The sequence below is a fragment of the Sorex fumeus genome, unplaced genomic scaffold (genome assembly GCF_029834395.1).
Source record: "Sorex fumeus unplaced genomic scaffold, SorFum_2.1 ptg000030l, whole genome shotgun sequence".
In the NCBI taxonomy this organism is placed as follows: Eukaryota; Metazoa; Chordata; class Mammalia; order Eulipotyphla; family Soricidae; genus Sorex; species Sorex fumeus.
In genome coordinates, this window is record NW_026606087.1 from 18,690,346 (window position 1) to 18,705,239 (window position 14,894).

A 14,894-nucleotide genomic window follows, 5' to 3' on the forward strand; every position below is an offset into this window, starting at 1 on the left:
TAAAAAATAAAATGTAAAGTCATCTAACTTTTAAAAAACTTATAAAGGGTAAAATAACCCTAAATTTCTTTTTAAAAATAAGTAAAGAAACATATAAACATTGATTTTTATTTGTTTTTTCAAAGCTGAAGTTATTTCCCCCTTATTATACAAGTAACACATGTACGGTCACGTAAAGCAAACCATACACTTAAATGACTCCTTCCTAAGGCCTCAGAAGGGGTCTGAGATGAATGAACAGAGTAAAATGTTCTTGAAATATTTGCCAAAGTAAGAGATCTTGGAATTCATTTTTATAAAGAGGACCCCTGGAGATGGGTGTTCAGGTCAGGGAACACGGAATTCTAGAAAGCTCTAGTCTAGGAGACCAGCAGGCCGGAGCCCAGTCTGGCTCTGTGTAGAACAGCATGGGCCCTGCTTCCCTTCCAGAGGGATCAATTCATACACGTCAAATGTATTGAAAATCATAATGTGTGAACCAAGAGAAGGAACAGAACTCTAACAGCCTATTGGTGAGACTTGTCGCTGCTTCTCCTGGGCATCAAAGAGAACATTTCAGAGCATGAGTCCTCGGATCATTTTGCATTTTGTTTCCCTCCGCTGCAATTTTCCATCCTCCAACCCAAATCTCAAGTCCGTTGGCCGCGAGTTCCGTCTTCAGTCATTATCTTCAGTTGCAGTCTCCTGATTTGTTCACGAGGCTCCTGTTAGCTATAAAATCTATCTGTGGTGGAAAAAAAATCTTTATCTGCAAAGCCCGGTGCACCCGTGCCTGTCCCCCCAGCAAAGTCTCCCTGGGCACTGCTTCTGGCTGATCTTACAGGTATGAACGCGGAGTCCTGATGTGGTAGGTGGCTGAGTCCGGGAGGCGGGAGGAGGACTTTAGGACTCACCCTCTCGGGCAATTCCAGGCCCCAGAACATCAGATCATCGATACTCGGTTCTTGATGTACACGTGATAGGGGTCACTGCGCTTGTCCACTTTGCGAGAGCGGGTGTACCCGAGGATGAGGCTGCCCACCGTGACAGCAAACAAGAACATGACAAAGAGAATATACATGTAGGAGTTGTCATCACGGCCAGGTTGTCTGGCCTGGGGCTCCTTGACCAGGTTGTCTGCTGCCGGGTCCCGTTGGCAGAGCAGGTTGCTGTGCAGGGTGGAGTTGAGGGCCTTCAGCACATCGTGCAGCTTCGCATACCAGCTTTCCGTTTCGTTGGTGGTCCCCATGGCAGCAGGGAGAAACAAAGGCAGCCTGATGGACAGGAAAGAGAAGAGATGGCTTGTAATATCTGCAGCTTCAGTGACTAATCCAGACCCTGGCAAAATCCCAGTACCACTGGTCAATTGTAAATCCTTTTTTTTGGGGGGGGGGGAGGGGTCACACCCAGGGATGCACAGGGGTTAGTCCTGGCTCTGCACTCAAGAATTAGTCCTGGCAATGCACGGGGGACCATATGGGATGCTGGGAATCGAACCTGTGTCAGCCCTATCAATGTACTATTGCTCCAGGTCCCGATTCTCCAATTCTATCTCCTTTTATTTTTTTTGCACCAAACTTCAGTGATGTATGTGAATCTCACTGCTGTATGTGGGTGCTGATGGCAGCACTTAAGAGGGGCTCAATAGGGCAGAGAGATAGTATGGGGGGTAAAGCACTTGCCTTGCATGAGGCTGACCTGGGTGGGTTCGATCCCTGGCATTGCATCTGATCCCTTGAGTACTACCAGACGTTAGCAGTGAGCACTACTGAGTAACACTGAGCACCACAGGAGTAAGCACTGAGCGCAGAGTCAGGAGGAAGCCCTGAGCACAGTTAATCTGGCCCAACTCCTCACCCTGCCCCTGCAAAAAAAGAAGCAGATACTAACACCTACAGAGAAAGCCTTCCTTAACCATCGTAAACCTTCTCGCCTTCCTTTGTTATCTACATCTCTGAGGTTCCGACAGGAAGAGCTGTGGGGATTACCTGCTCTCATGCCTTTCAGCGGGCGTGCAGAGAATCATGGAGACTCTGAGGTTAGCCAAGGCAGGGTCCTGCCCTTCAGTGGCCAGCTCAGAGCTCCTTTGGCTTCTGCGCTGGCTCTCAGCACATTGTGTGGCACACTTAGAAGAGTTTTCTCATCCCTCTCCTTCAGCAAGCTCATTTTTCATGTCTCCCCAAATGCTATTTCGATGATGTCAGAATGACTTAGATTCCGTTCTACCAAGAGACTGGAGAATTTGGCCTCTCTGTTACCCTAGACCCCATTACCCTAGACCCCAACCACTTCAGAAATTCTTATCTATTTAGGGAAAATGTTATTGGAAATGTGGCAGAGAAACGTGGGGTAGGGGTCTTGACCCACTGCAAATATTTGAGAAAAGGACTAGTCTTGAGGGAGCATGGAAAGAAGCTTTGACTTGCCCCCAAGAGCATACAAGAAGCCACTCCAACACCACGACCGTCCCACCTTCCAATGCAGTGGCACAGGGCACTTCATACACCATCAACGATGACAAATGTCCTTCTTCCTTCTTCCCAGAGATCTTTAATCTATAATGTATGAGAACAGCTGGAGGCCACCTTGCCTGCTCCTCTCTGAAAAACCTGATTATTCCTGCTAGGCAAACACCTCATTCACTTCCCTCAAGAAGCTTCATCAAGGGCTCCCCACCCCTCAGCACAGTCCAGAAGTTTCTGCATCCTGATCCCCGGTCCTCCAGCCTTCACAGATAGAGTGTGGCTGTCCTCTTGTTTCTGATTAGCATAGCCCTGACCACATATCCCTACTCACAAGGGGAGTCTCTCCTCCAGGTCCAGGAGATGACCCCAAGACAGGCTGCGGCTTCTCTCCCTTACAGTCTTCAGAGAAGACATGGGGACTAAACAGAGACCAAAGACTCTGTTCACTGACTGCCTCCTCCATCCTTTTCTAGGAGCTGGAGAGATAACTCAAAAAGGCTGGAGTGCAGGCTTTGCATGGGGAGCCCCAGGTTCGATCCCCAGAGCTGCCTGGCTCCCTGAGCACCCCTGGGAGTGACCCTGTAGTGTGGAGGAGCCCCTGAACATTGTTGGGTGTGACTCCCAGATCCAAAGAGTCAGCATTGTCCTTTATCTAGGTGAACCAATCAAAGTTACAACATGACTATGAACCCAAAGGTCTCTTTCTGGGGAAGATGATGATTAGGACTATGATAAATGAAAAGCTTTATGAATGTAGCGTGAAAGGGAAGACCGAGTGGCATAGCTGTCACTCAGAAATGCCCCACACTTCATTCAAGACTGAAGGGGACGCCAGACAACGTAGTCTAGATGGAGAGAAGGAATCCATGGGCTCCCCAAGTGAAGAACCAAAAGGCATGGGCTCTTTTTCATGACTACACTTGTCAGGAAAGAAATGTACATCTCCTTCCTCCCTGCAGGGAGCAATGGAAATCAGGAGCAGTGCCATGAACTTCAGAGTCAGCTAAGCAGAGATCTACAGACATAGCATGATTGCACTCATCGTGGGATATAAAAAACACAGAATGAGAGAGGGAAACTGGGGTCATTCATTGGTGGTGGGAAATGTACACTGGTGAAGAAATGGGTGCTGGAACATTGTATGACTGAAACCCAATCATAAACAGCTTTAGAACTATTTAACTGAGTCACAGTATATCACAGTGACTCAATTAAAAAACAACAAAAATAACCATAGGTTGAGACTATTACCCAAGGACAGTAGAAATAAGGGCCAGGAGGACTGATCCATGTTTGGAAGCTTGCCACAGATGTGGAGGGGGGAGGGGAAGAGGGACCAGTTAGGACAGAGAAGGGACCAAAATCCAATATGATGACAATGATGGTTGGAAATGATCACTGTGGACAAGAACTGAGTGCTGAAAGTAAGTAAAGGGAGATATATGATAACCTTTCAATACCTGTATTGAACTATAATGTATCAAAGGAAAGAGAGATGAAGGAAAGAGAGAGAGAAGAAAAGTACCTACCATAGAGGCCCACGGGGAGGGGGGTGGGTAAAAGGAGAGAAACTGGGAACATTGATGGTGGGAAATGTGCACTGGTGAAGGACTGGGTGTCAGAACATCGTATGACTGAAATCCAATCATGAACAACTATCTTATGGTGACTTAATAAAAAAGGGAGGAAGGAAGGAAGGAAGGAAGGAAGGAAGGAAGGAAGGAAGGAAGGAAGGAAGGAAGGAAGGGGGAGGGAGGGAGACAGGGAGGAAGGAAGGAAGGAAGGAAGGAAGGAAGGAAGGAAGGAAGGAAGGAAGGAAGGAAGGAAGAGAAAGAGAGAGGAAGGAAGGAAGGAAGGAAGGAAGGAAGGAAGGAAGGAAGGAAGGGAGAGAAAGAGAGAGAGAGAGAGACAAGGTTAACTAATCATTCAAGCAGATTCATTTAAGAAGACCCACTCTGCTCAGGGTCCAAGCCCTGTCCCTCTCTCAAGAGGCACACTGCCATCTCTTCAACAAGGAACAAGCTAGTAGTTACTGGAGCCTCAAGAAAGAAAACTGAATCCGATCAAGGCACAGAGAATGCTCACAGAGATAAAGACATTGGGCTGAACGGCTTTCAGGAAGTAGAGGAAGCCTTGTGTACAGGTGAGCAGGGTATGAGAAGAAGAAAAACATTTACTGTGGACATGAACAGAAGGAAGGCAAAGAAGAGGAGGATGATTATTGGAGGGGAAGAGAGGCTATGGGGTGGAGGAAATGGCAGGAAGGCAGAGTTGGAAAACCATCCTATAGCCGGGGAAAAGGTGTGAAAATTGAGATCTGGATGTAGCTCACTCTGCACTTATGACGACCTGAATTTACCTCCCGGTATCACAAACGAAACAAAGCATGGACGCTGGAAGCCCAGCAATAAGGGCCTTAGAATAGTTCCAGTGCAAGATGCTGAGTCCAGAGCTGAGCCAGTGGGACACCAAAGTGAGCAACAGGGGCAGATGTGAGATGTCAGGGGAGGTTGAGAGGAAGAGAGGGGTGAGGGAGGGAGGGCCCCAGTTTCACAGGGAGAGGACAGATGGTGTAAAAGTCAGAGTAAGGCCACTCAGAGGACGTTCACTTCCCTACCCTGTTTGGGCCCCAGTCTCCTGATCACCTGGAGTCCGTTCATTTAGTACTAGAGTCTCAGATTTGCAAGATGAGAAAGTTCTAGAAATCTGCTGCACAAAATGAGAATTTCATAAGAGTATTATTGACTTGTGGCTTTAGAGTGGTTATGGGTGTAAATTTCATGCTGTGGTTTTTTGGTTTGTGTAGGGGCATCCCCAGCAGTGTGGGGGACCATGCAGTGTCAGGGATTGAAGCGGGGCCTTCTGCACACAAAGCCTGTGCTATGTGCTATGTGCTATGTGCTATGTTTCCAGCCCTGTTGCTATGTAACCTTTACGTGCTATGTTTCCAGCCCTGTTGTATTTTTAATTTAATTTAATTTAATTTAATTTTTAAGGGAGAGACTAGGAGACGATGTCTGACCATGGCCCTGGCTGCCCAGAATTGAGTGTGCTTGCTTGCTTGCTTTCTTTCTTTCTTTCTTTTTTTCTTTCTTTCTTTCTTTCTTTCTTTCTTATTTCTTTCTTTCATTTATTATTTATTATTATTCATTTAAAATATTTTTAGGGGCTGGAGCGATAGCACAGTGGATAGGGTGTTTGCCCTGCATGCAGCCGACCTGGGTTCGATCCCCAGCATCCCATATGGTCCCCCGAACACCTTCAGGAGTGATTCCTGAGTGCATGAGCCAGGAGTAACCCCCGTGCATCACTGGGTGTGACCCATAAAGCAAAAAATTATACATATTTTTAAAGGTGGGGCTGGAGTGATAGCACAGCGGGTAGGGTGTTTGCCTTGCATGCAGCTGACCCGGGTTTGATTCCCAGCATCCCCTATGGTCCCTCAAACACTGCCAGGAGTAATTCCTGAGGGCAGAGCCAGGAGTTTTCCCTGTGCATCGCCAGGTGTGACCCAAAAAGCAAAAAAAAAATTAAAGGTGTTGGGATCTGGCAAGCTACCTGTAGCTTATTCAATATTCCAAAAACAGTAACAATAACGGGTCTCATTCCCCTGACTCTGAAAGAGCCTCCAGTACAGCAGCATTGGGATGGACGAGTAAGGAGAGGTTGCTAAAATCTCAGGGCTGTGATGAATGGAGACATTACTGGTGTCCGTTCGAGTAAATCGATGAACAACAGGATGACAGTGATACAGTGACACAGTGGGGTCATACCCGAAGATGCTCAGGGGTTACTCCTGGTTCATGCACTCAGGAATCACTCCTGGTGGTACTTGGGGGTCCATATGGGATGCCAGGAATCAAACCCGGGTTGGGCATGTGCAAGGCAAATGCCCTCCCTGTTGTTCTATCATTCCGGCCCCCATCCCTCAGCCTCTTCAGGATGTCTCTGAACACACCTGCTGGGGCAGAGGGGACAGGTGGTGGGAGAGGGGAGGTCTCTTAAGATGGACTTAGGGAACAAAGAAGACTCATACCAGAAAGCTGGGGGTGGAGAGAGGGAAGGAAGGTACCAGATGCACAGAAAACCCCAGACACTGGATGGCTTTCCTGAAGTCAGGACCTGGGAACTAGGCCGCTCTCCTGAGGGCAGGTGCTAAGGGTTGTACAGTCATGAAGTCCAAACCCACCCCACTCCCATGGCAACTGAGTCAGGCCAGCCTTGAGTTACAGTTATAAGAACCACACGTGCTATGACCAAGAAACATCCGGTGGCTGTCCCCTGACTCAGGCCCACATGCCTCACGTGGAGACTTCCTGAGAAAGTGCAGGTGAAGGTATGGACACCTGCTCAGGACCCAAGCGTTTGGTTTGCAGGACTTCCTTGCCCAATGACTTGGGGGGCTTAGTGGGAGCCTCTAAAAGTTGAAAGGGTCTGGGGTCCAGGGAATAACCTAACGGCAATGGGGAGCAGCAGTTAGTGGACATGTCACACGGGAACAAATGATGTTCCCGATGGATATGCTGGGACAGGCTGAATGGAAACACAGCCAGCTCAACAGTCTTGTCACATAGCTTTGTTGTAGAAGAAGAAAATAGGGCTGAACCTGGTACCAGTCATGCCACAGACGGACCCACTCTGCCTTTAGAAGCTCCAAAGCTGGGAGGACCTGCAGAGTTCCCTTCTGCTCGCAGGAAGGATATGGAAACCATGGAGCTATCTGGGCTTTGTGGCCACTCCTGTGACTTGGCACATGTGACTTCCCTGTTCTGCACCCCGGCTTCCGACTCTGTCGATGAAATGATGCAACTGTCATCTTGCCAGGTTCCAGGAAGCCCCTTCCATCCTGTGAGGCACTGACCACAAAAATCATGAATCTGTAAGAGACTGGGTGGGCTAGTGGGTGGAGGTGGGGTGAGTGGGGTCACTTTCAAGAGCCCCTCAAATAACAAGATGGTAAAGTTTATACACTTGACCCTGAGAGACAGGACAGCTGGGAGACACACTTGTTTTGCATGGGTCTGACCCAGTTTGCCCCCAGTGCCAGATAAGGGTCCCCAAGCACCACCAACAGTCATCCCTGAGTTCAGAGTCAATAGTGGGCTCTGAAAAGATGAAGTCATGAAATTTACATACAAGTGGTACTATCATGGAAAGTATCAGGCTAAGCGAAATGAGTCAGAAAGAAAGGGACAGACATAGAAAGATTGCATTCATTTGGGGAACATAAAGTAACAAGATAGGAGACTAACTCCCAAGAACAGCTGAGATAAGTACCAGGAGGTTTATTCCATGGCTTGGAGGCCAGCTGCACACGTTAGGGGAAAAGGCAGCTCAGATAGAGAAGGGAGCACCAAATAAAGGGTGTCGGGAGGATCCTCCCAGGATGGGAGAAGCATGCTGAAAGTAGACTATAGACTGAACATGATTGCCACTCATTTCCTCTTTTGCAAACCACAACACCCAATAGGAGAGAGAGAACAAAAGGGAATACCCTGCAACAGAGGCAGGGTGGGATGGGGGGATGGGGGGTGGGAGGGATACTGGGACTTGTGGTGGTGGGAAATGGGCACTGGTGGAGGGATGGGTACTCGATCATTGTATAACTGAAACCCAATCACAAAAATTTGTAAGTCTACAATTATATCTCATGGTGTTTCATGAATAAAAATTAAAATTAATAATAATAATAAATAGATATCTAACTTAAAAAAAAAGAGTGGGCTCTGAGTATCACCAAGTGTGGCCTCACACCAAACCAAACCAAACCAAACCAAAATAACAACTAAATTGCAGACTTTCCCTCTCACAAGCCAGCTGCTTTTTAACCCCGGGTATGAAATTACCCTAATGCACTCGCCTAGAAGCACCCGGGACCAGACCAGCGTACCTATTCCCTTTTCCTCTTCTCACTCACCCGCCAGAAGCACAGAAGCACACAGGCTCTGTCCAGCGAGTGGAGGCAGGGGACAGTGAAGGGGACAGGATGAGCTCTGAGGCAGAGGTCAGTGAGAGGGGCAAAGGCTCAGAGGCAGTTAATCTGTTAGCCCACATGATGGGGTACTGATGGCAGAAGCAAAGTCGCCAGAGTGTGGTGGGTTCAGGTGCTGGTGTGAGTGACGTGAAGGTCGGGTTGGAAGGGGTCTCTTGAGGGTCAGCGGGGGCTGATATGGGAAAGGAATGGACAGGGGATCTGTCTCTCACCTGCTTCTGGCTCCGAAGTTAGGGGGTGACAGAAGCAAGACTGGAGACTGTTCCTCTGAGTCCTGGTGCTTCCGGCTCGCGAGTCCTTGCTGACTCTGAAGCTCGTGGGATGAGAGAGACAGAGCTCGGGCCCAGAAGGGGACTTGTCTTGAGACAGGAGACAAGGAAGGAAGGGGACTCGTGCCTGGTCACACCCAGGAAGGAACTTCAAAGATTTTTTTTTTTCACATATTGATGCTAGGCCCAACTGTGCATTTTGTAGATGGAGAAACTGAGGATGTGGCTAGTCCAAGGTGACCTAAGAAATGAGAGTTAAGAAATGAGAGTTTCACCACTAGAAGAAAACATCCAACCTCATCAAAAAATGGGGTGACGAAATGAACAGAAACTTTCTCAAAGAAATCCGAATGGCTAAAAGGCACATGAGAAAATGCTCTACATCATTAATCATCAGGGAGATGCAGATCAAAACAACAATGAAATATCATTTCACACCATAGAGACTGGCTCACATCCAAAAGAACAAAAGCAACCTGTGTTGGCGCGGATGTGGCGAGAAAGGGACACTCCTTCACTGCTGGTGGGAATGCCGACTGGTTCAGCCCTTTTGGAAAACAGTATGGATGATTCTCAAAAAATTAGAAATTGAGCTCCCACTTGCCCCAGCAATACCACTCCTGGGAATATATACCAGAGAGGGAAAAATGTATAGTCAAAGTGACATCTGCACTTGTTTGTTCATTGCAGCACTCTTTACAATAGCCAGAATCTGGAAAATACCAGAGTGCCCAAGAACAGATGACTGGTTAAAGAAACTTTCGTACATCTCCACAATGGAGTACTATGTAGCTGTTAGAAAAGATGAAGTCATGAAATTTACATACAAGTGGTACTACATGGAAAGTATCATGTTAAGCCAAATGAGTCAGAAAGAAAGGGATAGACATAGAAAGATTGCATTCATCTGGGGAACATAAAGTAACAAAATAGGAGACTAACACCCAAGAGTGGTCGAGATTAGGACCAGGAGTTTTGCTCCATGGCTTGGAGGCCAACCACACATGCTAGGGGAAAAGGGAGCTCAGATAAAGAGGGGAACACCAAATAAAGGTGTTGGGAGGTTCCTCCCAGGATGGGGGAAGCATGCTGAAAGTAGACTATAGACCAAACATGATTGCCACTCAGTGTTTCTTTTGCAAACCACAACACCCAAAAGGAGAGAGAGAACAGAGGGGAATGCCCTGCCACAGAGGTAGGGTGGGATGGGGGGGATGGCAGTGGGAGGGATACTGGGATCTATGGTGGTGGAAAATGGGCACTGGTGGAGGGATGGGTATTTGATCTTTGTATAATTGAAACCCAAGCACAAAAATTTGTAAGTCTACAACTGTACCTCATGGTGTTTCACTAATGAAAATTTAAAATAAATTAATAAAAAAAAAGTAGTTAACTTGGCAATCAAAAAAAAAAAGAAGTAAGAGTTTCTAAGAAATGAAGATTTAAGAAATCAGAGTTCAGCTGAGAGGCTTTTTGGGGGGGTGAGAGGGACACGGCAATGCTCAGGGATTACTCCTGATTCTACACTCAGAATTTACTCCTAGTAGTGCTTGGGGGATCCTATGGGATGCTGGAGATTGAACCCAGGTCAGCCACACACAGGGCAAACATCCTACCCACTGTACTATCATTTTAGCCCCAAGTCTAAGTCTTTTGGGGCACAGCTAAGGCGCTTGTCCCACTACTACGGCCCCTTCCCACACATCACTGCATCCAAGTACTCGCTTTCTGAGAGGAGTCATCTTCTCTAATTCCATTTTTACTGTTTCTTCCTGCCCTTGAGTCTCACCCAAGAATCCTGTGAGAAGAGCTGGGAAGCCTCTATTTCTCTTCAGTTTTCTCTCCAAAGGCCCTTTGTACCCCAGAACTACTTCTAACCCACTGACCCGGTGGGGCACATACTCCACTTGTAGTGCTTCCGTCACAGTACCAAGCTGCCTGGAATGTTCTCGACTTGACCACTTGTGGACCCTCCCTTGGGGCAGAAGCCTGCGGCGTGGTCTCAGGGCAGGACTGGAGCTCAGAGGTTGTGCTAGAGGCATTTCTGAACTCTCTTGGTTCCTGAACATTTCTCATCCTGTCAGCCCTTCAGAGGAGGTGTCTCAGGGGCTGGGATAATACAAAGAGAGGCCAGGGAAGAAGCCACCTAAAGCAGTGGGGAATCCCAGAGATAGTCCTAGGAGTGCTTCCCTCTGCCCTGTGGATGTGACTCCACCTCTGGCCCCGTCCCCCTGCAGCTGTTCCCAGTGTGAGCCTGAGTTCCAGTCCACCATCCTCCCTCTGCTGCTCTGCCACAGAGCTTCTGCCTCTGTTGCAACTCTTTCCCTGCTCACAGACTGTTGTCCTCTTTGTAGCTGCCTGGCAAACTCCTATTCATCCTACAAAACCCAGCTCCAATGGCTTTTTTTCTCTTTTTTTGCTTTTAGGTCACACCTGACAATGCTTGGGGTTATTGCTAGCTCTGCACTCAGGAATTACTCCTGGCAGTGCTCAGGGCAACATATGGGATGCTGGGGATTGAACCCAGGTTGGCCATGTGCAAAGCAAACGCCCTATCACTGTACTATAGCTCCACTGTACTAGAGCACCAACGTCACCTCTGCCTTTTCCTGAGACACTCCCTTCCCCACTCGCTAACCACTTGGTCTTTCCCTCTTGTCTGCCTCTGAGTGGATTCACACAAAGCCCTGTGAGAACCCTGCTTGGGGACCTGTGGACCTCTATATGAACTGCATATCTGGAGGAATCAGCCCTGTCCCCGGGCTTTGGGAACAGAAACCTGTGGCTCCTGCACCTTTCTGGACCTGGGGCCCCATGTACAGACTCTGGAATACCATGTCTCTGCCTCTTCTTACTAGACCATCCATCCTGCCCCAGCACCCACTGGTTCTCGCACACAGTTATGGAGGCCTAAAAGGCAAGTCCATGGACAGACAAAACAGGCTTTATGGGGCCAGGGGTGGGGAGGCTGAGAGGCAAGTAGCCTCCTCCATCCAATGGGGAGGTGAGTCAGGGGACAAAGTATGCCAAGGCTTTTCTGAAAGCCCAGACGTTCCCTGCACCTTGAACCCCATTTACTGTAAAGCACAGACACTGCCCGCCCCCAAACGGCAGCAGTGGCTGGAGCGACAGCACAGCGGTAGGGCGTTTGCCCTGCACGTAGCCAACATGGCCAACCCGAGTTCGATTCCTCCACCCCTCTCGGAGAGTATCCCGCCCACACGGCAGAGCCTGGCAAGCTCCCCGTGGCGTATTCGATATGCCAGACACAGTAACAACAAAATCTCCAACGGAGACGTTACTGGGCCCGCTTGAGCACATTGATGATCAACAGGAGGGCCTTTACCTTTACCTTTATCCCTCCCCTGTGTACCTCCCCAGGGTGTGGCCAGGCTCTCCAGCCAGTCCCACGCCCAGCTCTTCCGCCAGTGTGCTGGCCTCCAGAGTGCTTCTCCACACGTCCCCTTGGCCTTAGGCTCACTTCGTGGGCCCTGCGTGTAGCGTTTCTTTCCCCCTACAGAGCCCCTAGGAGGTGGAGGTTGATGCTTTCCAATCTCATCTGAGAGCTGGTGGAAACCAAAGACGGGAGGGGCTTTCGGAAAGGCATAGCGTTGGCAAACATAAGTGGTGTTGGTGAGGCAGTTCCCTCCCTTTCTTGGCCCCCCTTCACCCTCAGAACTGACTCCATCCCTGTGCCCACTTGGTGGGAGCGGCAGCTTCTTGTTTGTTTGCTTACTAGGGGCCACAGCCAGCAGAGCTTGTGCCACCAGGTCACACCTGGTGGTTCTCGGTGCTGGGAACCATCCAGTGGTGGGGTCTGACGGGCCCAGGAGGTGCTGAGATTTGAACTCAGGGCCTTGCAATTGCTGGGCCCAGGCCCCATCACTTGAGCGATCTCCCCAGGCTGGTTCTTGCTATTCTTGGTTTTAAGAAACAGTTAGTGGGGCTGGAGTGATAGCACAGCGGGTAGGGCGTTTGCCTTGCACATGGCCGACCCGGGTTCGATTCCCAGCATCCCATATGGTTCCCTGAGCACCGCCAGGAGTAATTTTTGAGTGCATAAGCCTGGAGTAACCCCTGAGCATCACCAGGTGTGACCCAAAAAGAAAAAAAAAAAAGAAGAAACAGCTCCTGGACCAGAGTAATAGCACAACAGTAAAGTTGCCCGCCTTGTACACAGCAGACCCATGTTCCATCTCCAGCATCCCCCGTGGTCTCCCGAGCCTGCTAGGAGTGAGCTATGAAGTAAGCCCGGAGCATGGCCAGATATGGCCCAACAGAAAGAAATGGTTAGCTCCTTCAGAAGCCTAACTCATTCGCCTCCTCTCTCGATCACATTCTCTTGCCATTAGGGGGACCATTCTATGGTCTGGTAGCGAAAAGCTTGCCAGGGTGGGAACCAAGACATCTGTGACTATTTGGCCCACCCCCACCCCCACCACCATGAGGCTGTTAAATCATTTCTCCAGACTGTGCCTCTTCTCCATCAGTAAATAAAATTCCTCATCTTACCTCCCTCTCTCCTCCCTCTAAGGCTTTTTTTGTTTGGCTTTTGGGGGGGAGTCACTCCCTTCAGTGCTCAGGGGTCACTGCAAGTGCTTGGGAGCTGTCCTGAGGACCATGCGGTGTTGGGGATTTAACACAGAACTCCTGCATGCAAAGCCTGAGCTCAGCCCATTCAGCTATCGCTCTGCCCCCTCTAAATACATTTTGAGTTTGTGAACAGAAATATATTTTGAGGGGCTGGAGAGTACAGAGGGTAAGATACTTGTCTTACACATGGGTGACCTGAGTTTGATTTTGGGCATCCCATAAGGTCCCCTGAGCACTGCTAGGAATGATCCTTAAGTGCTGAGCCAGGAGCAACTCCAGGAGTGGCTCAAAAACAAAAAGCAAAAAGCAAAAAGTTTATTTTGAGAAGCACGGAAAAAGGAAGGGTCAGAGGTGCTGATTGGCTAGTCCTCAGGCAGAGATGAAATCTGGGAATGCAGTTGCCTGCCCAGCCTGGGGTTGACCCACTGGGAGCCTCTGAGGACAACAGAGCCCATTTACAGGGCACTTTTGTGGGGAGGGAGTCCGGGGCTAGGGATGAGGAGACTTGGGTTCTTCTGTTTAGTCCCTGTTGTGACCTGGTCTGGCCACGACCCCTCTAAGCCTCAGTTTCTCCAAATGCAACTTGTTCAGGGGAGGGTGGAAGAAGCGAAGCTCCTTGGACCTCCCCAGGGATCTGCTCATCTGCATCCCAGACTGTGGACCCGGGGCTCCGGACTCCTGTTCACTCATATTCCACGTGAGACACAGTCCGACCAGGAAGCCCGTTTTACAGGGAACCGTGACGCTAGCTGGGGGAAACCCCGTCGGGGGCGGTGGGGCCAGGTTGACACCATCTCTCCACCTGGCCCTGGCGTGTCTCTTCCGAGCCTTTGGGAGTCCGCATGCTCTGCCGGGGAAGGGGTCCCAGCAGGCGAGTCGGCGGCGGGGTTCCCACGGCCCCCGCGCTCGGCTCCTGCGCCCCGCATGTGCGCGCGGGTAGATCCGCAGAGCAACGGCGGGACAGAGCCTCAGAGCCGCGCATCTGTGCCCGGGAGACCCCCGGAGCACATCTGGGACCTGGAACCCGGGAAGAGCGGCACAGTACCCAAAGATTCCCGCCTCCCTCCGGCTCAGCCCAGCAGAGGGTCGGCCTAGGATCGGGATCCCCCCTGCACGGTCCCCGGGAGGCGCGAAGCTCCCGGCTCCCAGCCCAGCGCTCCTGCAGCTCCCCTTACCTGCGGCCGGGCTCCGAGCGGCGCCCCTGGCTCGCGGCGACCCCGCCAACCCCGCCGCGGGCTCTGCGCCCAGACCGCGCCGGGCCGGCCGCTCCCTCCCCGGCGTCTCCACGCCCCCAGCACACCCACGGCTCCTCCGCCCCCGACAAGCCTCCAGCCGCCGACTTGACTCTTCCGTCCCCGCCGCCCGCGCCTCCCCCGGACTCTGGAGCCTGCCGCGCCCCGCCCGCGCGCTGGCGGATCAATCGGGCGCGCCGGTGGATCAATTGGGCTCACCAAACCTCACCTCTTGGGGGGTGGGGTCCCGAGTCCCCCATGCATCAGTTACAGCGTGATGTTAGGGTCAGACGAGTCCAGACCAGTCAAGCTGGACGGTCTCGGGAGGAATGCCCCGATTGTAAACCCACTCTTCCAAGCTGAG

At 50.4% G+C, this 14,894-nt stretch overlaps 1 protein-coding gene across 2 annotated transcripts; it reads right to left on the minus strand.

The window, feature by feature from the left end:
• Window positions 1–886: 886 nt before the first annotated feature.
• KCNE3 (potassium voltage-gated channel subfamily E regulatory subunit 3) lies at window positions 887–14,554 on the minus strand. Of its 2 annotated transcripts, none has more exons than XM_056116213.1 (2): window positions 14,474–14,554; window positions 887–1,253 (listed from the first exon to the last, which is right to left on the minus strand). In XM_056116213.1, exon 2 carries the CDS (start codon window positions 1,226–1,228, stop codon window positions 923–925), a length of 306 nt encoding a protein of 101 aa, XP_055972188.1. In that variant the 5' UTR covers window positions 1,229–1,253; window positions 14,474–14,554; the 3' UTR covers window positions 887–922. The 2 variants fall into 2 exon arrangements, with proteins under 2 accessions (XP_055972188.1, XP_055972189.1); XM_056116214.1 differs by lacking the exon at window positions 14,474–14,554 and adding an exon at window positions 8,649–8,696.
• Window positions 14,555–14,894: the final 340 nt, after the last annotated feature.